This window comes from Montipora capricornis, chromosome 13 (assembly GCF_036669925.1).
Source record: "Montipora capricornis isolate CH-2021 chromosome 13, ASM3666992v2, whole genome shotgun sequence".
NCBI lineage: Eukaryota > Metazoa > Cnidaria > Anthozoa > Scleractinia > Acroporidae > Montipora > Montipora capricornis.
Window position 1 is genome coordinate 31423959 of NC_090895.1, and position 23633 is coordinate 31447591.

Genomic DNA, 23633 nt, shown 5'->3' on the forward strand with positions numbered 1-23633 from the left:
GGTACATGGGAAACAGAAGGAAAGAAGGAACAAAGGAATAATGGGAACAGAGGAACATTGGGTTAAGACGAACAGTTTAACTCGCACATGCACATGTGTACATATGCAAGAAAACTATTAACGCTTTCTTCTTAACAGCTAGCGTTTGAGAGCTTATAACTCTAAAGATATTCTTTGTTGGCCTCAATCACCACTGATACACGATGCTTTGTAGCGCATCCAATACGCTTTCAACTTTCTAAGGTTTTCCTAACAACGATTCAATCGTATAACTTGACATATTATCCGGTTATTTTCAATCTCGCCTCATTTACCTGCGAATGGACTTCTCGATGGTTCGTATTCCCTCCCCCCTTAGTATTATTCAGTTTGCCACCGTTCCCAGGCTCTCTCTTCTTCCAGTCTTCACTGTCTGTCTCTTGGAAACTAATTAATTAACTGGCCGCATTTTATGAAACTTTCAGACACACGTTATTAATGCCGGATAGGATCCTTCGTAAGTGTCACCTTGTGTCTCAAACCCGTGAAGAGGAATTTGTTGAATTCCCAATTAAAGTGCCGAGTCAGTTCAGCTGACACATTAAAAGAGGGAATTTCCTTTCTCACCAAATTTTCATTTCCACTATTCCAGCTCCTCATTTCCTGTAAACAAAACTCGCTTTTAAGAAAATACAATATTTTATTGTGCATTTATAGATTCCTTTCCTCTCTAGGGTGACAGAATTTGGAACTGAATGACATAATGTTTCAAATGAAGACTTCGTTCAAGTTTTATTTAACTTTGGTTTAATTGAATGGTTGCTTATCTCGGTCCTTGGTGAGGCAATTAGAAGACTACACGGCAGGCCTTCAGTCGATTTACGTTGTCAAACCGTTAACACGTCTTTTTTTAGTTATTCTAGTTATTTATGTACAGAATTCTGGAACGATGGCTGTCAAGACACAACTACTTTCTCAGACAGAACTGTAAGTCAATATTGACCGATTCTTGCAGTTGTAAACGAGCATTGTTTTTCCGGTAAAAATCAGCTGGAACAAATGTTAGTGACACAAGCAAACAATTCGACCAGCTGAATGACGTTCTGTCACAGTGTCGTCCTTCACCAGAATGGATCGCTTAACTGCTGGAAGCGCTAACCTGTGCTAGGCGGCTCCTGTCAAAGGGAGATTACTTGCGCACGCAAGATTTAATCAACGATATAAAGAACAGTATTCTTTTGCAAGAACATTGTGTCATAATGATTGTAAACTTCAAAACAGGTAAGGCTTATTTAGTGATCGCCATGCTTGCATTGAATTAACTCGATCTTTTAAAACCTCTTTTCTCTTTCCATCACCAAGTTTATGAAGACCCCGAAACACTGAACCCCTGAACTCTATACAGAGTTGGATATGGTTGATTGTTTTTTGCCTTTGAATTACACTTGCGATACAGTTGACGGATCATGATAAGTTCATTTTTACCGGGTTACAAACACCTTAGAGTGTAAAACAGACCTCCCTTCTGCATGTTTTTATTCAGTGCTCTTTGGATCGGCCTTTAGCGAAATATTGAGGCAAAATAAAAAGATTAGCGATCTAAAATGAATACGCTGATTTTGTAAAAACAGCGAAGTGACCGTTTCAGCTAAACTTTGAACACATTTGGATTTTCAAAGACCAAAGGGATTAACACCAACATTTACCTAAATGTGACTTTGCGAGCTACGTTTTTTCAAATCGAGTTTTTACCGCACGTTTTTGGACTACACCAAAACTCAGTAATTATTCAGTTTGAATTGGAATAGTGACTTGCATATATCCATATACCTTTTTGCATCGTTTCATTTATCTTTGTCATTTTCCTTCGTCTAGAAATACCAAATTTTAAACAGGAAACGTTCGAGAGTCTTGTTTTCTTTTGTCAATTACACGCCTTTAAGATGTGGAAGGCTTAATCATTCTCATCGCTAAAACAATCTCATCTTTGAAGAGCTCTTGAATTATAATTGCAATTTTAACGATTTTTTTTCTTGTGGCAGATATTGTGGGAACCTAAATATTCTCTGTCACTTAAAGTGATAACGAAAATGTAAAAAAGTGGACTTTTCTTTAATGTCCTGTCACATGGACTAAAAGCAAACTTTATTTGCTATGTGTTTTACTGTGTATTCATTGTTTGAAAAACGTAAAGGAAATTAATTAAAAGATCTACAGACGATAGCCAATAGAACATTCAATTTTAATAAACAGTTATCACAATGTGCAATTTTATTTTCAAATAATAACCTTTAATCGTTCTACAATGAACAGGCCTTAAGCTTTTGAGAGTTTTAACGCTAAACAACCGAATTTTAATATAAACTTTATTTCTATGATGACAAGAATCAAATTAATGCACAGAATTCGAAACTGTAAACATTTTTTTAATGGACAAGAAAAGAAAATAGATGACTGATGCCGGTTAATCACCTAAAGAAAGCAAAGAGTATCTGTGTTTTCTGTGCAATATTATTGACGCACGATGTGAAAAAAGTATGTTTCAAACCTCGTCGAGAAGTCACCTAGAAAATTTGTCAATGTTCGTAAAAGAAATCAAACACAACATAATCTAAAATTTTCGTCATCGTTCAATACTATTTCTTACGTGCATGTGAATTATTCCGGCTCCGCCGAAGTGGAGGTAACAGCCATCGCCCAGTTTCGCCGACACTGAGGCCGTGAATAATTGTTTTAGTATGTACCACACTAAAAGTTGCTCCTCGGTAACCGAAGGGAAACCTGTAGTCATTTTGGTTTTCTCTGTTTGCTGAGGTTGCACTTGCTTTTCACGTCCGAGCGATCAGAATGAGCGGAAAGCACAATTCACTTGTGTGGTATAGACTAATAAAATTAACAGTACCTGGAACTTTTCCATTTACGCAACTAATTAAGCTCTCTTGGGGAGAAAAAGGTTGGTATGGTTATATTGCGATTGGTCATGAATTATTTTGACGTGTTATTAATCCTTTTAATTAATGTTCATTTAGGCGAAGTTGTGTCCATGAGAGATGAACGCTTACAATTCATGCCCCCGCTTTTGAAAGTCTCTTCTTTCCTTCTCTTGAGCATACTTTTTTGGCAAAAAACCTCTGGACACTATGATCCCTGCCGCGTAGCCAGGTCAGTTCCCGAGCATGCGCTATCAGGACACGTGATCTCTACAGTAGAAGTGAAAGGACTAGAATCTTGTGTAATAACCTGCGAGCGCACCGAAAAGTGCTTCAGCATAAACTATTATTCAACGTTAAAAAGGTGTGATTTGAACGACAAAACCGTTGAATGGAATCTCAGTGACTTAAAGCCAACAGAAGGAGCCTTGTATCTCACGATGGTGTCTCGTGTCTACACGCCGAGTCAAGACTGTATTGGGGTTTGCGTACCTATCCCAGGATCCTCAGTGCGACGATGCGTTTGTGGAGGAAATACAACGAGCCTTAATGATTGTGAGTCTCGCTACCATCAACAATATTATTCAGTTGATCTATATATTTGCATTGCACAAGTTCTAAAAGATCACAGAGAAAAAACTTAAAAACACAGCCACCCTCAATTCACATTTCTAATATCGAGGTCACGACCGCCACGTTGGTGTCCCCAAGCAAAGAAACGGCGGCCATGTTGGTGTCCCGACCCAATCCTCCGGGAATTGAACTCAAATATTATGCAAACGTTTTCGAAACATGTCTGTTGATCACGTGAGTGAAAACCAAGTATACCGCAACCTGGCAGTAATTTTAAATTCGCTGCAAAGATCAGTGCAAACGGACGTGCAGTGTATTATGTGAAGGATACGACCCATAAGACTTTGTAAACTTACAAAATTTGGCTGCCATCTTGTTTTCAACATGTAAATGCGTTGCTATCTCCATGGAGACCGTATGTAATGCGCGTGCATGGCTACAGATATACAAACGGATGAAACATTGACCGAATGCATAAATGGCGGACAAAAATGTATTCTTTTGTTTATGCTAATGAGACTCACTAGCCTCGCTCTCAAGCAACCTTTCTTTTGTATTTTGGCCATGCAAAAGAGGCTAGTGAGGCTAATTAGCACATAAACAAAAGAATATTGTTTTGGTCGCCATTTATGCATTCGAAAATATGGTTTATCAACGGAGTTGATAATGTAAATTGGCCACCGTACAGAGATTCTAAAAGCTGACGTTTCGAGCGTTAGCCCTTCGTCAGAGCGAATCGAGGGATTATGGGTTACGTGTAGTTTTTATAGTAGAGTAGGAGCTACGCTATTGGTGGTAACATGGCAACGTGAAAAATAGGAATATATTAGTTAAATGAAAAGCGTTCGTTAATACCGTGAGGATTAAGGGTGCCGATTTGAAAGATGAATTTTTGTTCCAGATTCTTGCGGCTTTCCGTCGTACCTAGATGTAGGGAAAGGCCGCAGATAGCCATGTGTTTTTTGGAGTGGTTGGGCAGATTAAAATGGCGAGCGACTGGCTTAGATGCATCCTTGTCATTCTTCTCAACATCGCGAAGGTGTTCGCGGAATCGGTCACCTAGTCGTCTACCTGTCTCACCAATGTATAATTTATTGCATAACGTACAGGTTATGCAATAAATGACATTTGCGGAGGTACATGTGAAACGATCGGTGATCTTAGTGATCGGTGATCACTAGTGCTATGTACTAGTGTGAACTACAAACCTACTGATTCACACAGTTATTTGTTGTATTCATCGTCACATCCATCACATGTCAAGAACTCCATTCCTTATTCTCAATTTCTTAGACTTCGACGTCTATGTAGTGATGACTCCGATTTTTCCAGCAAATCAGAGGAGATGTGCCAGTTCTTCGAAAAACGTGGCTATCCTGTCTCTGTGGTCAAAGCGGGCCATCATCGCGCCCAACAATTTGATCGACAGTCGTCACTACAAACGTCACAGAAAGACAAGAATGAAAAAATTCCATTCACCCTCACTTTCCATCCCCATAATCACGCAGTCAAAAGCATCATTCTTAGTAATTTTAAATTACTCCAAAATGATCCCGAGACTGGTAGAATCTTTTCGCAACCTCCACTTATTTCATTCAAACGCGACAAAAACGTAGGCAACTTTTTAGTTAGAAGCGCGCTCAAAACCAACGAGCAACCCGGCACTTTCAAATGCGCGCGCTCACGATGCAAAACTTGTCTTTTCATTGTTAACACTAGCAAGATATCGGGACCTAAGCGATCTGTTAAGATCACCGATCGTTTCACATGTACCTCCGCAAATGTCATTTATTGCATAACCTGTACGTTATGCAATAAATTATACATTGGTGAGACAGGTAGACGACTAGGTGACCGATTCCGCGAACACCTTCGCGATGTTGAGAAGAATGACAAGGATGCATCTAAGCCAGTCGCTCGCCATTTTAATCTGCCCAACCACTCCAAAAAACACATGGCTATCTGCGGCCTTTCCCTACATCTAGGTACGACGGAAAGCCGCAAGAATCTGGAACAAAAATTCATCTTTCAAATCGGCACCCTTAATCCTCACGGTATTAACGAACGCTTTTCATTTAACTAATATATTCCTATTTTTCACGTTGCCATGTTACCACCAATAGCGTAGCTCCGACTCTACTATAAAAACTACACGTAACCCATAATCCCTCGATTCGCTCTGACGAAGGGCTAACGCTCGAAACGTCAGCTTTTAGAATCTCTGTACGGTGGCCAATTTACATTATCAACTCCGTTGATAAACCAAATTTTTGTATACTACTTCACCACCGAAGCAGCACCACAGTTTCTTTAGAAACTACCCCTTCATTCATTTATGCATTCGGTCTATTGTTGTCCTACTCTTCGGCGATCACGGAACAAAAGAAATGTTGGGAGTTGTTAGCTTAAAAGTTTGACCAGTTTCAAACTTCGTAAAACAACACGTAACAACACGCAGCAGGGTGTGCATTAACGGACGCAACATGTAACACCCGACAATGTTGGAACAATGTTGACCAACAATGGTGCGTCCATTTGCACAGGGCTTAAGTCGGCTTAAGTCTTATTTCTAATTAGAGAATTCTTCCAAAACAAGCACCAACATAAGGGTGGTGTCACCTAGTGTGATTCTTGCTATTCATAGTGTAACTCTTTCAATTGACTGAACTGTTTTCGCGTTGCATTTTCGAAATAGCTTGTTCAAAACCACTTGGAATGGAAGACGGTCTAATCAAAGATACCATGATAAAGGTATCGTCCACGCATCCGGACAGCAAAAAGGTATGGGGGAGACTTCACAGCAAGGAGGGAAGCTGGACTCCAATTGATGATTACAAAAAACAATGGTTCCAAGTAAACTTCGAACCGGAAGTAAAAAGAATCACACACATCGCCACGCAAGGAAACGGAAAAAACCATTATTGGGTGAAAGAATATTACGTCATGTACAAGAAAAAGGGAGCTTCGACTCTCCAACAATATATGGAAAGCAACAAATTAGTGGTAAGACGAAATTTCCTGGGTGAATATCATGTCACTTTTTCAATGCTCATACTATTGGTAGGGCATGTAGTTCCCGGTGTTGTGGTCTGTCTTCTTTTGTGTATCATGGTTGGGAGGGTAAATGCTCGGAGATATTAGCTACACCAAGCTACTCTAAAATCCGAGGGTAAAGAAAGATATATGATATGATATGATATGATATGGTTCTCCCTCAATTCCGAAGAAAGATTCTGTCTGGGAGGCCTAACCACATTGTCATTGTTGCTTTTTATCGTTTCGGTGTACATGTCAGCGATTCAAAGGTAACTTCTTACATTGTTGCGTATAGGTCCCAATCATTTCTCGATCGATACTTTCCGAGGTCAAATCGATTTGTCCGGCAGTTCTCACCGTGAGCACGGAAAGGAGAAATGTCTAGTTTCTAAACAAATTGACAAGAAAGTGCTTGCTCGAGTTCTAGTCCCAAATCTATTAAAAATCTACTACCACTTTGATAGTCATCATAATTACTGTGTTAAGTTTGAGCTTTTATGCGTCTGCACGTTTGTCTCCCCCAGTCTTGGAGCTGCTCACCTTATACACCCAACTACAATAGGAGACAGCTGAGAAGACTGTAAATGAAAAGCTTAAAGGCCCACCTTCAACCGACAGGTTTTCGACCGTTTGTTTTTGTTATGGAAATTCGTATTTCTTATCGCAGCGATCTAATTGGATGAATCTCGGATTCGGGTGGAATTTTCATATATGAAAATTGTTCCGAGGCACGCAATGCCTGTCGTTTGAAGGTATGCCTTTAACGTTACATTCAAAGATATTTTCTCTTGTACTTTCAGAATTTCACCGGCAATAAGAACCAAAATGCCGTGGTAACAAACAAGATAGCAAATCCCTTTGAAGCCACTGCAGTCCGTATAATTCCAACAACATTTTACGGGAGAATAGCTTTGCGGATTGAACTGTACGGATGTGACATCAAGTGAGGTTTTGATATTGGAATGCATCACCCCCCGGAAACCTCATCTGACAGAGGAAAACAAGGTCTCGTCCTTAACAAAGATTGAAATTAAATTGACTCACATTACTGTTATGATTGTAACCTGGTTGTTGGTACAGTATTCAATGGGCAAAACCACGTATTCATTTATTGCGCAGTTCTTGCATTGGAATTACTGGAAACAAATTAGTAACCTCGTTCTCTACTCTCGACGGAGAAAAGCCGACGCTTTATGACAAGAAATGATGGTACAGTGAAGGAAAAGCAAACTTTATTTTGTCGGGAGATGGATTTATTGTCTGATAGGACAAGCTGATTTATATGTATTGAAAAAGGTTTAGCTCTTCAACTTTGTCCTTGGTCTAAAGGACACACAAGGAGTACACTCTGTCAATTATTTTCGAAGGACATTAAGCAGCAGAGGTCCATAACCCATCATTTTTCGGTCTCGTTGTTATCCAAAACGTTAGACACTGCCACATTTAAGAACATGCCTTAGTTAGGCCGGTACAATACAAAATGAATTTAAAAAACTAAACTTGTGAGCAGCACTCTGCGAACTGTATCTGTAAAACTTGTTTAGTCTCCAACGCATTTCGTCTAGTTTACGTAGACTTCTTCAGGGAATTTAACAGTAATACGAAAAACCCATAAGGGTTGAAAGGAGTAACGCGCGTTCACAGCTTCAGTGCTGAGATTCAGTGCTAAGTACCATATTTGGAAACCCCTCGCTCCAGTTAATTTCGCGCGAGAACATTGGTGGTATTGCGTCACGGTGTTCTTGCGAACTGATTGGTTAAATGTTTCTCTTGTTGTTCCAAATATGGTACTTAGCAAATCGAATATTCAGAAGCTTGTTTCCCAGCACACAAGGGGCCGTTACACGTTTCAACCCTTATGGGTTTCTGGTAATGCATTAAACGCCTGCATTTAAGTCATATTTGATGGCAAAAATGAAGGCCACCAACATTAAGGTTTGACCGGATTTTCGAAAGGGAACCTGAGGCGCAGCTGTGAAATATTAGGGAAGGCGTGAGAACAATGTTTTGGGGCCAAACTAAAACCATGGCCCCAAAAAATACAACAATGATACAACACGGACGATACAACGCGTGATTCGGTCTCAGATCGGTTAATTTGAATCCCACGCTGTTTAACAATTCTAGGCCTCAGCAAAACGTTGCTGAGCGTTTATGAAAAGGTGATCATAAAAACATCGGAAGTACTTATCGGTAAGCATGTTTACCGATAACATGCTGGGGTACATAGTTACAAATCAGAACACATAAGATTAAATATTGTACAAACGAGTAGATCTTTCGGATTAACTGTTTACTTTCGGAATTTCTTTTTCGATTAACTGTAGATTTTAGGAAAAAGCGTACAAATAAATAGAAGATACACTTTCTTAAATAATTTCAACAATCTTTTAGTTAAAATTTAACACCATTTTCCTCGAACTTTTGTTAAAAACTTATTCAAGACCGTACAGGCAGAGACCTAGGCTCGATTTCCCGCCGCTCACTCGAGTTCGGGTATCCTCCCCGAGAAGAGACGGCTGGACGCGTGAGCAATAGATTGTGTCTGTGACGTAAATTCAAAATATAATTTATGCGAAGTTAAGTTAATAGTGGCGGGGAAATAGCATTAGACATCCCAAAAACACTGATTTTAAGAAAACAGAAATTACATAACAATGCTTAAAACGTCTGTGCGAAGTTTCCAGATGATACGAGCTTGAGTTTGTGGTTAAATGATCGATGTGAGTTTGAATTCAACCGGCGAATCATCGACGAAATCTTCGGCTGCTTTAGCTCTCAGTCGGCCCCCTCGTTTTGCCAGCAATAAACTCAGCAGTACTTTCAATTGATCTTGAGGAATTTTACTTGCTCTTACATTAACGAAGTATGAGGAGAAAATTGCAATAGCAATGGTTTGAAAGCCGTATTTTGACCTTGGCGCCATATGGAAAATCAGTGAAGTTTGCGAACTCAGGCGGTAGAAAACGACACAATTCCCATTGTCCAGCTTCTCGAACGCTTTTGTTGACGCAATCTTGGATGTTTCCTACCTTAAAGCACTGTAAACCTCGAACAGGCCGGGTCAAAGAATACCTTCGCAGCCAAAACATATAATTTATGCCAGACGGATTTGTGCAGGCGAGTTTCTGATTGGCGGAGATTAACAATGGCTCACTTCACGCGTCCAGCCGAGATTTCGGGAGTGAGCGCTGGCTCATTTCCCGAAACAGCGGCTGGTAATCGAGCCTAGCAGAGGCAGCAGAGACCCAGAAAAAGGAATTCAGAAATGCGCGTCTAAAACGGTAAAACTCTCGACCCACAATTAGCACATAAATTTCCTCAGAATTGAAGGGAACAAAGAACAACTCGCCGTTATTGAGAAATGTAAAGATTAAACAAGAAAAATTATTATGGTCCCGCTGGGTTGTCAAAATAATCCCAGAACTCTGCGCATCTCGTACTTTCCTAATCCGAGGTGCACTTCATCAGCTTTTATGCTTTCCTTCTTCAAGGCGCCTCGGTCTCAGCATTGGTCATTTGGGTTTTTTAAGTCATGAGGGTAAAACATAATAGATACAAATGATACCAGTAAACAAGTGGGCCTACTTCTTTCCTGTCCTCCGCGAATTCTACAAGGTGAATTGACCAACTCGCGAGTTATATGGAAAAAGTGGGCGCACAATTCAGTTCGACTAGTTGGTAACTGCTTTCTTACTTCGTCGAAAATTCAGCTGTTCGTCTCCTATCTGCCCTCTTGCCTTTGAACGGGAATAGTTAGTAGCCGTAAAGCTCTAGCCTCATTGCTATACAAGAGTGCCAGTTTAAAGGAAAGATGCGTACCAGCTTAGCTTTAATTGGAGATGTTAACGTGTTATAAACCACTGTATTCTTGTCCTGGTTTGCCTGATATGCCTGTCCGTAGAGAATAAAAAAGTACACGTGATAATATCGGCAAAAATCATTAATATCAGTCCTCAGTTTTCCTTTAACTTGTGTGCTCATGTTAAGGGCATTTTAGACGCTTCTATTCGTCAAATGGCACGAAAGCTACGGTTATCTTATACAAGGGCCATGGTCACTCATTCGTCAGTCAACTGCTTTAGGAGAGAAAGTGTGAGAGAGAGAGAGAGAGAGAGAGAGAGAGAGAGAAAATATTTGTCTTTTCTTGGACTACAGGGACAGTTGAACATTGGCGTTACAGTTATGGCTTTCACAAGAATGAAAATAATCAACTGGCAAGACTAAAACAACAATATGTCAGAATCGAGTTAAGTCTACTGTAAACTTACGAAAATTTTAGCATTTTTACCGTTTCGTCCGAATGAGAAGACCCATCAGACCACCACCACTGAATGCGGTAAGAAGTAACCCAGCACTCGTCGTTTGGTGCTCCATGTGTAGCGATGACATTCACAGTTTTCTCGCTTGTAAATGAAACGGTAATGTACTGATTTCGGTTATTTTCTTCGGCCATCCAACATTCGGAGCCATGTAGACGTCCTTTCCAAGCATTATAACCTGGCTTTTCCGAAAAAGCTGAGATATTGTTATTGGGGATGGCTCCACTTTCCATTCCAAGAGCCCCTTGCAGAACTGAAGGAAAACAAGACAAGTGTACATACAACTAGTAAGCATTGCGCATACTCCTGACCTCGCTGTCTGGCCGGTATATTACCCATGCGTACAGCCACATCACTTTGGCAGTGAGCGCCATTGACAGCTGTTTCAGTGTTGTTAGGCCTCGTCTGCATGAATGATAGACGTTAAACTCCCTCTGACCCAAAGAGATAATTGTATATGAATTTTAAATTCCGTTTTTTGATTGTTTGTGGTTCACGTTTTTTGCTTTCCCAACACTGTTGATTGGTTTGGGTCAAATTTCACCCACAAAGCAAGAATAATAAATAAACTAGTAATTACCATGAATGAGTGGAATGCTGCCGAGAGGTATCAAAACGAATCGCATGCCATGCGCATCAACACTGCTTAATACATGTCATGTCAGCACAACGCAGTCATCCAGAAATACAAAAATCCGTGCATCTCTAATGAAAACGATTAGAATGGCTGCCTCGTAACATTGGCAGCAATAAGTAATCAGTGTTTCATCAAGATCAAACGCGGAATTCTATTAATAAACGAAATTAGAGTAGTATGTATTACTCTAACGAAATTATATTATGTATGTATAGAGAATGGCGGGTAAACTTTCAAAACGATGTTCGAATGAAATATTTGATCGTTTACTGGGCTAGGCTAATGGTGAATTCAAGATGTTTTGTCACCAATATTTTTTTTTTCCAATTAGAGCACTCCTGTAAAATAAAAACTCGATTCCAACAACAAATAATTAATATTGGTTTATTCTGTTTTGTTTTGAGAGAATGAAATGTGTGAACCCAAAACGCCTTCTTAGCAGAGAACAAAAAATGTACGTACTTTCACATCGAAATCCACTGAATCCCAAAAAACACTTGCAATGCTCTCTAGGACTAGGAACGCACGTTCCTCCATTCTCACAGCGCATGCTTGCACAGGTGCGATGTTTCCGAATCACCATATCCATGGATAATGCTCCCTTCCTTGGGACCAAGTGGTCTGGGGACGAATCTGAGGACGCGTTGTTCAGTTCACAAGTTTTGTGCCATGCAAAGTAATTGACGCTGAAGCAACGAGAATCCATCTCGCACGAAAATGTACATTTCTCAAAAGTTGTGCTTTTCAAGGTCTGTATCACATGACCCACTAGCACGTAATTTTTATTTGAGAAACTTGTGCGACATTGACTGGAGCAAGTGGCTATCGAAAGATAACCACTTGAGAAAAGTATGATGTCAACCAAGATCAGTTCGAAATATTTCGACATTCCTTAAACGCAGAGCATGGTCACATTACCTGAAATAAACCATATATGGAATTAAGTTGTTACGAAAATCGTTCCAGTCAATCAATTTTTATCTTACAAATTGTTTTTTTAAATTTACGAAGAAGACAGCCATACCAGTAGAACAAAGAAAGTAAATAATTTGTCCAACGTTTAATTTTAAAAACGAGACAAGCTTTGTTTCCCAGTGCCTTAGAAGGGTTATGAGTTTTTTTTTTCAGTCATACGATTACTTTGTTACTCTCTCTCCCATTGAGGGGGTGATTTCATGATCATATTCTAATTATGCCATGAGGAATTTTTGCCCAGTTTGTAAAAGCAGATCATTTCACTGGAATCTACTTATCAATCAAATAACAGAACATAGAAAAATTTCGAGATTTTTGTTTGTGATCTGTGGAATAGAACGGAAATTTGGTGTAGTTTTCGAGAATCATTCTAATTCTGTCCACTCTGCCGGCAAACGGATACGGGATGACAATGGCCAGGTGTTAGTTCAGCCCGAATCCGAATCATCGCTGAAGCTAGCGGCTTGACGGAGTTTGAGTGGAGTGGTACAGTAACTGAACTAATCATACAAAGAAAAATAATACCACGGAACAATTAGAGCTCAATGCAAATAGACGAAATTGGATACCTCCAAATTTAATTAAAACCTCACAGTCAAATTCACATTTAGACTGTTTTTGATCCAAATTGAAACGGATACTTTACCTACTGAAATCGATGAAATGTAAAGCATAATGTTATTGATATTGGAATATTAGTGGTTCAGCAAATACGCAATTCATGTTGTTAAAAACACTTACAAAGAATTCAATGTGAACTAAAATGCATCTTATCCAGCAGAATACCATTTTCTCACTTTTGGCAAGGTTCCTCAGTTTTTTTTAGCAATCCAGTTTATGACTATGTCAGAGAAAAACTCAAAACTTGACCACATACATTAAAGCGACAAAAGTAAGATTTGGTCGCGGACGGTGCAAATATATGAACATTTCATGTATTCTCTCGATGGTAAAAATAAGATTTGTTCCAGTTACATGATAATGGAGAGAATTTTCTCAACCGAGATAAATAAACAGTGATAAGACTGAATATTCCACTTAAAAAAAAGGGACCAACCGTTTACTTTGCCCAAATAAATAACAAAAATCTCACCCACGAAATATGATATGCTTTCCACGTTATTTTACCCTCTCCGATTCTGGCAGCACCGACTTATTACTCCTTGAAATACTGCACTGGTCTGTAAAATAATCCAACCTCTGGCATTGAGATTGCATTTGCTCAACCTGACAGAACGACGTCATTCTTTAGCAGTTGAGCTGACTGATTTAAGTACGTTGCCAGAGAAAGAAAAACAGACTTTATATAAACCTTTGTTATTAAATTTTTAATTTTCTGCTACTGTTGAGGTAGGAGACGTATCCTGCCAAAGGCAATTCTTCGGTGCAAAACTTAAGGAGAAAGTAAAGTTTCTTCAGCTTCCTTCATTAACGGCAGGAGTAGATTCTTTATAGAAGTTAATTAAACAGTACTACGCAGCTGCTCTGAGTGGTTTTATCACTTAAGCGAGCGCATCCGTTGCTTTCATGTGCTCGTTAAAATTTTGTTCGCATAGCGTTATCTCTTATTTTGATGCATCCAGTAGTCCTTTTAAATTTTCAAGAGAGACAAATGGCGTGTTTTCTTCCAGGAAGCAAAATAATTAGCAATTGTTGACCATTATCGTTCTGCCGGGTTTTACTGAACGCTATTGGTCCTTGGGTATCTGTTCAGAATGACGAAAATACTTTGTCATTGTGACACCTTACTTTTTTATTTGTGCTTACATCCCATGGGTTTTGAAGATGGTGGTGGTCAATTTTCGTAGATTAACATGATAAAATACAGTGTTACCTCGGAGATAAGTCACTGATGAGAACCACGTTAAAAATCGCGCCCCTGAGCCCATGAAATGATGAAAGTACCTTTGTCAGAAGTTGAACTGAGAGATGTTATAAATGCAACAAGCCATGTTTATATGGACATGTAAACATTTTCTCGTTACGAACCATAAAAAAGAAAACTTAAACATTTCAGATAAAAGCTGGCTCAGTGTTAAGGTCTTGTCGGCATTGTCTGTTCTCTTGCCAATATAAGCTGGTTTTGTTTCTGTCTATTATAACTAGTTTTCGGTAAGTGAACCGATACAATATAAAAACTACTGTACTTACATAATTTTAGCTGAAACAACACAGCAGTCATAACATGATTGTCCAGGTGAGTGTAGTCTTGAGAACTGAGGGACAGTTCAGTGATGACATTGACAGAAGTTTTGACAACTGAAGCGGGTGAATTTGTCTTACTTGACTGGAGACCAGTGTCCATAACTGTCATAACTGAGTTACAGTAGGACTTGCACTTACCCAGACTCCCAGTAAAACCTCCACTCCCTTTATGATCTGGTTTAAAAACCATTTGTAGTCTTAATTAGGTAGTTACTATGTTCATTGTTGTTCAGTTTGTCCCAGAATACTTTATTTAGTTATCTTTTGCTAGATCAGTTTATTTGTGAATGTTATCTCGATATCTGATAAAACAAGTACCTTAAGGAAATTGTAATTAACTCGGGAATTGTTGTTTCTTGAAAAGAACCCTGTTATTCTCATATTTTATCCTGCAAGTTTGCATATTATATATTTCTACAGACGGTGAATTACTCTTTTATGTAAGTTAAGGCAATTACTGTAATTGTTGCCGGTTTACTGCTTTAATTTAAACTGCAAAAAATTGGTAGCGGGAATGGAAGAGCATAATTATTGTATCGGTTTTTGTCCACAAGCATTATCATAAATTATGATAACGTCAACAAACAAGTCCTTCGAAATACTCATAACACACCAAACAAACGAACGCTACGAGAAGAAAATAATTTAAAGCTTTTGGATAAAAATGATAATTATTAACGAGGATTGCGGGTGAGAGTATGAAAGAATGAGTTATCTTGAATGCCCATGCGCTCATTAGATACGGCCTCGCACAATCTAAGCTTGCAGTATTTGACGCGGGAAGTCATTACGTTCGCGGCCTCGTCACAAAGGTATGTTAACACGATAAATATGACTCTTTGAACAGATATATGGGTAAAGACGTTGAAGAATGAATGCTTTCTTGCATATCCATGATTGCTTGCATCACAATACCCTCTGTGCAATTCAGTTTCTAAATATAAAGTTCATGCTACCAGGACCATTTCAGTGTTACATTCCTCCTCTGTTAATTTTATGAACTCTCTGCCTTAAATCTTATGTCATGCTTATGTGGAAAATAAGTGTGGGTACTGATAAATTGTCGAATATAATGTTTCTTAAAAGCAAACATAGTATTTGTAATACCTTTTTGAGCCCAGTGCTCTTCACAACAGTAGCACCTGACGCTTCGATGTCATACTTTCTCAAATAAGAACAGTATACGATCGCCTTTGATTTAACATTGCCTTCAATTTTACTCGAACGGGCCTTTGGTGGCACGGGCGGTCCTCCTGCACTTTTCGCAAGACTCAGCTGACATGTGGTTTCTTTGGGGGGTATTTGGAGACGATTACCAGTCAAGTAGATTTGACGGGTTATAAATCTTTCGCATTTAATTGCACTCAGTCCGTTTTTCACCCTAGTCGACGCCATTAAAAATATGTTTGTATACCTAACTTTATGAATAACAAGTGGGTCATGTCCTGATCATGGAATGAGCCAGCTTAAGACATAACTAATAGTTCACTGTCTACTTGCCAATGTGCTAAACACAATTTTTCGTTACAACCTGCGTCAAATTTGCCCACGAGTCGTATTCCTGCTTTTATCCAGTAATGTGTCATGATCACGACGAGTTCTTTGTGCGGCCATCAGTACAAAGCTCTCCCACCTAATGCCAGATTATTTCATTATTTTTTTTCTTAGAATAAGAGCGAATACCAACTAGAAATAACGTTAATATTTGATCGTCGTACCGGTCCTTTGCTTAATATGTACAGTAGAGAAGGCAAAGCCTGGACCATGGAGACATCGGAATACCGGGGGTACTACTCACCGTTGACATGATGTCGTAAAGGACCGGCTCATTCATTATGTACCGGCCAGAATACAGCTGGTCACAACACGAAATCTTGTACGATGAACGGAAGATAGATGTACCGGTGTCTGGTCAGTGTCACCGTACGAAATTTAACTTATTTTTGTTATAATCGTGTAATTTGCCGGAACTATACCATTGCACTTTGTATCACTCTCTGTTACAATGAAGTTATATCACTACATGTATCTTATCTAGATATTCTTATATTACATACGGAATAAGTTGTTGGGGTCAAGCTTTTTAGTTTGACTTAGAAAAGATTCTTTTTCTTTTTCTTCTTAAAAAAACAAGCTCTATTATTAATTACCTTTCCTAAAAAAAGAGAGAGTGCCTTTTCCTACTTTATTAATCTTAACATCCTACCTGTAAATTTCTATTTTGAGTCCCGCCTCGATTAGCTATTTTCGGGTAGAGACATACATTTTGCAATTGTTTCTTTCGGAATAAAATCTTGTTGTTGTTGATACAAGCAAAGTTCTACGCATGTTTTTATAATTTAGGATTTTACACAGCATGAGAAATTCCTTTTTGTTTTTATGCACTGAGATGTGGTTAATTCTGTTTCTTCCTTGCTTCAATCAGCATCTTTGAAAAAATAGAGGCAGACAATTTCACGCCAACCTGCACCGTTCGACGGGATATCGGCGCATTTAAAATTTGGTGGAAAAGTCTCAATTAACTCATTTCTTGGTGCAAAAACCAAAAAGGAACCATCGACTCAGAAGCAGTTTGAAGTTATTTATTAAGCGTCACGGTAACTTCTTTACTGAAATCTAGGAAGCAATAAATAGGCGATTAAGAGGTTAAGGGCTTGGTCACTGGCCACAAATTCATAACCGGAAAATCAAGTCGATATCATAACTTAATGCACAAAAAACACTGGTAGATGGGAAATGGTGTGCTCTTTTTGTGGAAGTGGGAGGCGGGTTTGCACCGCAATTGTCACAGTTTATTTTCGTTTGCCGTCTCATCAACTGTTGATCTTGTTCAGTAAAGGGCAGGTTTGCACGGTAAGGAGCGCAAATCTTGCATGTATTTTGACAGCCGATGAACGTCCGATTCAGTCATGGAAATGAAAATCGGTACGATTTTAAAAATCTGTTGTAGTGCAAATCGTACCGCATAAACCGGCCTCAATCGAGTGATTGTGAACAGTTGTGATCATGAATTTCCTGAAAATGAAAACTTAAAACTGATCAGTCATGCTTTTAATGGAGCGAAAGTTTATTCCGTTCTCGGGTCACAACAAATTAGCTCTTTGATATTATACACATATACTCTCGAATGTCGCTCGCTTGGGGCACAAACGTGGTCAGTGTGCAAGGAAAAGGAGGAACTACGTCTGCAATTTTAAAAACGGACATGATCAGTGGAATGTTAACTTTACTGTCGTTTGAACATTGTATGGTCCTATAAGAAGTTTCGATATATGATGTTGTATAAAGTAGTTCCCCACAGCAACTATTATATATAAAAGGAATTCAAGTGAACCGAGAACTTTCACCGTTTTGAAGGAATGATATATATCTCACTTCTAGCGCGGGTTGCTCGAAGCACGGTTAGCGCTAACTGGCATTTAAATACCATGGAAACCTATTGGTTTTGATACCTCTTAACGAAAGGATAGCGCGAACCAGGCTTCTAGCAACCGTCTCGAAGATAATCTTTCGAGTGACAGTTACTTTGGAGGCGTTTTATTGTCTAGTGGATCAGTTAGGAAGTGTGGTACTTCATTATAGATAGTTAGAAACTATTTCCCGCTGTCGGCTGTTTATTCTGCCAGTGACAAGAGAGAGCACATTCGATATCATTCTATTGTCACTTGTTGATTATTTATTCTCGAATGCAACAGACTACGATTTCGCCCAATTTTCTTGCTGCGTTATAGTGCTTGTGTTGTCCTTATTTTATAACGTTTTTTTTTTGTAAAAGGTTTTGGAGGTAAAGCTCCTTTTGTATTTGACAGCCTTCATTGTTACTCGGCCTCCTTAAGCCTATGATATGAACGTCTTTAATTTTCTTAAATAGCGGCAAAGTTAAGCACAACAAAATTATTTGAAAGTTACGCAATCTTTCGGAAAAATATTCTTGGTTCAAGAATTTCAAGACTTGAAAAATCAGTAGTTCCTGACAACCTCGTGTTTAGAACGTGAAGAAATTTGTTCCACCCGAGTTCTCCTAGTCCGCCAATTTTTATTGTTTCGCGCCAAGAAACAGGTTAATTATATCAAAATGAAAACAAAACAACTCTGTTGTCATTTACTGCTGAGTTCACGATCTGAACTGAAAAGAACAGTCACTTGTGACAAATGATATTTTGACGTCTAACTTTCGAATACTTAGCCCGCCGCAGTTCTTGATACTTCACTGAAGCTTCTTGAGAATTAAGTCGGTCAGGAATATTCTGGGGAAATAATACACATGAAGGTTACATAAGTAAGATGGCTGACTCTTCAGTGCATTCGTTATAATGTTACTGGTTTTGTACGCTGGGAGGACAGTACAGGATAAACTTGGAGGCGTGCGTAAAGTCGTCATTCCGGCTTGGTAAGTCAAAATCTTGTTTTCTTATTCTATTTGTCATTACTGTCACGTTGTTCATTGTTTTTCGTTCAGGTCTTCAAAAGGTGTAGACTGTTTGATTCTTAACTCTTCTCAATAAATGAATAGACACTGCTTGAATAACGTTACAATTTAGCCTTTCGGAAAAGCCTTTCTTTTAACTGAATAAAATATTTTTCATTGCTGTAATGTGTTTTCTCGGTGTTCACCACCTACCTTGGAGTAAATTGCCTCCTGAGGTATCAAGGCCCCCGAGGAACGAATTTACTTAAAAGCCTCAGAAGGACATTCAAAATTCCTTGTAGAGCCGGATTAGACTTTTCAAAGAGATATTTTCATCAGCTAGAACAACTTCACCTGTTCGGTATAAAAGAGTCCAAACATTTTGGGGTAAAACATCTTGTTGACAGTTAATGACAGTTGGAAGTTATCTTCCAAGAACCGCTCCACGAAACTATTTGCTTCCATAAAATGCTAGGTTGCTTCTCAGGTTTGCCACATAACCGTTGTTGGGAATTAATGCTTTGAAAATCAAGGGGAACGCCGGCAGAAAATTTCGAAATACGTAGTCAACATTCCATCCGAACAGATATTTCACTATTGAATTGGGGAGCGATTCGGCAGTCGATATATACCCTCTCTACTCATGTCATCTTGAGGCGGCTGCGCCATCGTTTCACTCCCGTAAGGGGCTTTTCAGGACCAATCAAATGCAACTTGTAGCGGGGGACAGGCAAGTTGCAATGGCCATAGAATTATTATTTTTGTTATATTTACTTTTTAAATTACCGTTGTTTATTACCCTGGCAAGTGCCTTCAGTGCTCGAAAAACAAAGCTTTCGACTCTAAAAGGAACATCAGAACAAATAAATGTCTGTTCTTTTCAAAATATTTTACGCGTTGTTTTCAAAGCTGCCGTGTGAAAAGATTCGTCCATGCCACATATTTGGAAAGAAAGAGGGGAAAGTTAGTAATTTTCAAAGAATGATTTGATCGGTGAAAGTTTATATTTATTTTTGTAAAGTGTAGCCACGATCGACATATTCCCGCCAAAACTCCGGCGCAATTGTTAATGTATTAGGAATTTCGCTCTTACCAGTTCCGGTTCATTCCATATTTGTTAAATTTATACCATATTTGTCAGCCCAGTAAAACGGAAGTGCATATGAACCAGCCAAGGCGCGAAAGTCCTGTTTGCAAGCGGGCAACGAGAAGATGGCGCTGATTTTATTAATTTGTAGGAATCTTGCTCAATATGAAGGAAATATTCCGTTTTGTATCGAACAAGGTGTCTAAAAATCTGTGTCTTCATTATGAGAGGTAAGCAAGGAAGAAAATTGCATAAAAATACCTGCAGGATTAAGCTTATCGTTTCAGTTGACCTCTCTGCCTTCTTACAATTAATTTAAACAGTTTAGTGCACATGAGCTCACATATGTAGCATTTGTATGGCTCGGTTGTGTTTTGTTAAGCTTATGTTAACAGCATTCTAGTGGGTTTCGAGACAATTCTTCTCGGGCCGTTAAATTATTTCAGCTTCACAACTTGAATGCCTTCAAGTCTTCCTGGTTCAGCTGTTTTCATTGTGATACGACGAATCTTGTAATTAGCTAATTGCAATAATCACAAGTCATGCGTTAAACGTGTGAAATCCCGCCGAGCACGGACGAGGCAATGTTTCTCGTAATTTTCTTTGTTAACCGGTTAATATACCCGTGAACTTAAACTTGCTTTTTCCGTGTTTAATTAATTTGCCAAGGAATAATCAACAACAACTTGTGACACACCGAGACAACATTTTTCGTATTCATAATAATTAAATTTATGGCCAAAATTGTTTATATTTAATACATTTAGCCGCGCGTTCAACATCACAAGATTCGCAACCCACTTAGTTCAAGAAAGCTTGACCTCTTTACACACAACTATTCAGTTTCTAGCTTGTCTCTTTGTAATTATTATTCTTTATTCATTGCTCTTATTTTTTTTTCTTGTAAATATATATATTTTCGTGTGAGTTTAGAATTTAAAAAAATAATTATAAGCTTCCTACTTTCTTTGAGGTCTCCTTGCCACTTTTGTGTTTTATGTGCCCTCAGCACATTATTACTTAGCTCTTATTAACCGCGCTGGAGGTCTTTATGGGAGAATCTTGACCCCGGTCGTGAGTACAGACAGAACGCCGTGCGGTCTGTACACACGACCGAGGTCAAGATTCTCCCATACAGACTGACTAAGCTCGGTTAATAAGATGTTTATTATATGGCAAACTAGAACAATTTAATTCGTTTAATGTAACTGGTTTGTACTAACTGACATTTTGCTTGCGAACGGCGATGAGTGGCGATGAGCTGAACTTAATTCTGTCAAAGTTTGCTCGCCATCCTCTCTTTTGTCATCATGCTGTTTGGCACTTCCATAAATAAATATTGGTAGAAGAAAATACTCAATATTTTTGCATTTTAGTTTGCATCTTTTCACCGCAAAACACTACCGGACTAGATGCCGGTCTAGATGGGGAAATCTAGACCGCGGTCAATATCGATTTCAGCCAATCAAATTCGTGAACTTGGTAGTTCCCAGTCCTTGTGAGACAGAACCATATAATAAAAACATTTACGAAAAGTAGCTCTTTTGTGTGGCAAACAAATAAATTTTAAACAATTACAATTTTTTGCAAGGGGATACATTTTTTTAATATATATTAAAACTAGTACTCCTACATTCCATTATTTTATTCTACAGACAGGAGTGTTTTACTGGAAAATACACCACTCATAAAATTTATACAAAACAACATCCGGAACCCGAGTGGCGTATTTTCCATATCCTCACTAGTGAGGATATTGATGATGTCATTTCCCGGCTTTGCATGATTGTTTGTGCAAACAGACAGTGAAAGATGGCAAGCTGATATAAAATCCTTCTCTGAGAAACAAGAATGCTAACATGATGAATAAAACTAATACTATAGCTGATTAATTTTGAGGCCAGATATTCTACAAAAACCATACAATAGCTTTATGGACTCTTTTAGATATTCTTTGCAGCGACAAGTGTCCTATCATTTGCATATTGGCTCATTTTAATTTAAGTGCTGGTTTTACTCATGCTCCTAGTTTTTTTTGTTTTGGTGAAAGGCTTCGACCATAATTTTTGCTGCCAAAATAAAAAGATAAGGCAACAAAGGGCCAGTGCCTTCCCTGCTAGCAGATCTAGAGGTCTCTTTTCTTTTGCATTGGCTGGGGTGATGAGTACAGGATAGGGTTAGCGTTAACCCTGAAACTCACTTTGATCCAAGTGCAGTCCACAACCTTGGACAGCACTCTTCAAACTGCATGCTCCATGATATATTTGCTGAACTGTGACCTGAGCCTGCAGCCTGTTGTGTCCCGTGCATTCCTTTACAGTTATTCCGCTGTTGTTAATTGAACCGACACAACATGAAGTATCACTTGAGGATTCTGTTGCTAAGTAACTGCCGCGCATGCTCAACACAGTAAGTTTCAACGCATGGCAGAGGTCTGCTTTGCTGTACTTGTCAGCCCAGCAAATGTAAAAGAAAAGAGACCTCTGCTAACAGGGAACCCAGTGCCTTACACCTTTAATAACTTCAAAAGGATACTAGCCAGTTCAAGTACTGTTTAGGATGCAACTTTCAATGTTGCATCTAAACACTCTTTTCCACTTTTTATAATCTCAGATAGCCCAAAACCAAAGTGGTGAAGGCTTTTACGTGTAAAAGGCCATTCCAGAGTGTCAAAACCTTTGTCGAATTCTAGAAAAAGGTGAAGTTCTGAGACATCATTCTTTGGCCTGCACTCAATGTTTGGTAATGCCATCAATTAAATGAATATTAATTATCTCCTATGAATCTGTCTTTGATGAAGCCTATTTGGTTGTTCAGAAGTATAAGCTTAGGAAGCAGCTTAATCATGAAACATCTTCAGGGCTCGAAATTAACATTTTTAGTAAGGCGCCAGTTGGCGACTGATCCAAAAATTTTGGTCGCCAGATCTTAACTTTTAGTCGCCATTTTTTTCACTGATATTTTTTTCTTCATTTTTCTGATGATCATGTACACATGCAATCTTCTTCATAGTCCTAAGTTTAGGTACACGTAAGCTTCTAAGACTGAGATACTAAAACTTAAAAGGAAGCAAGGGCTCGTAAAACATATCATTACGCATTACGAGGTAAATAATCAATGTGAAAGCAGCTTTAGTCACGTTTCCTGTGCTTCCTCCGCTTTTGTTAAGTTTCCATGTAACATCGAGTCTATAGCTTACATAAATAGACAAACCTGAACATAAACAATCACCAGTTTTCCATATTTTCAGCGCTAAAAAGCCAAGGCTTCGTTGTGAACTTCACGCTTCAATGATTGCACGTGTTGTTTAGTGCGCCCGCAATACCAGCTGCTGAATCAAACATGGCGCTCGATTATGAAACATGGAGATCACGGGCACCCAACGAGAATATAGTTCAAAAACACTTAAACATAGCATTGTTAAACGTATTATTTTTGGTATTTCAACGGTAGATATATAGGCACATTTTTATCCCCTGAA

At 38.8% G+C, this 23633-nt stretch overlaps 3 protein-coding genes across 9 annotated transcripts in view; 2 read left to right on the plus strand and 1 right to left on the minus strand.

Moving 5' to 3' along the window:
• Positions 1-1055: 1055 nt before the first annotated feature.
• LOC138029308 (contactin-associated protein-like 2) lies at positions 1056-7606 on the plus strand. The gene is made up of 4 exons (XM_068877037.1): positions 1056-1260; positions 3009-3464; positions 6178-6485; positions 7319-7606. The coding sequence occupies exons 1-4, from the start codon at positions 1239-1241 to the stop codon at positions 7463-7465; spliced, it is 933 nt and encodes a 310-aa protein (XP_068733138.1). The 5' UTR covers positions 1056-1238; the 3' UTR covers positions 7466-7606.
• Positions 7607-8892: 1286 nt separating this feature from the next.
• On the minus strand, positions 8893-23563 carry LOC138029309 (EGF-like repeat and discoidin I-like domain-containing protein 3). 4 transcript variants are annotated; one of them, XR_011127859.1, is made up of 5 exons: positions 13546-13641; positions 11940-12395; positions 10810-11093; positions 9767-10412; positions 8893-8979 (listed from the first exon to the last, which is right to left on the minus strand). XR_011127859.1 is itself a non-coding variant. In XM_068877039.1 (4 exons), the coding sequence occupies exons 2-4, from the start codon at positions 12364-12366 to the stop codon at positions 10275-10277; spliced, it is 849 nt and encodes a 282-aa protein (XP_068733140.1). In that variant the 5' UTR covers positions 12367-12395; positions 23366-23563; the 3' UTR covers positions 8893-10274. The 4 variants fall into 4 exon arrangements, 3 of the variants coding, with proteins under 3 accessions (XP_068733140.1, XP_068733142.1, XP_068733139.1); XM_068877039.1 differs by lacking the exon at positions 13546-13641 and adding an exon at positions 23366-23563 and having other exon boundaries at positions 8893-10412; XM_068877041.1 differs by lacking the exon at positions 13546-13641 and adding an exon at positions 14287-14305 and having other exon boundaries at positions 8893-10412.
• The window catches only part of LOC138029304 (retinoblastoma-associated protein-like), a 46585-nt gene continuing 38191 nt past the window's right edge, over positions 15240-23633 (plus strand). The window contains exon 1 of one of the 4 annotated variants that reach the window (XM_068877027.1): positions 15240-15469. Coding sequence is in view for 1 of the 4 variants with exons in the window: in XM_068877026.1 (XP_068733127.1) it covers positions 20376-20382 (7 nt within the window). In the remaining 3 variants the exon portion in view is untranslated. Of the gene's footprint in view, positions 15470-17386; positions 17511-18617; positions 19048-20224; positions 20383-23633 lie in introns of those variants that run through there. The other 3 variants (XM_068877029.1, XM_068877030.1, XM_068877026.1) reach the window with 3 other exon arrangements.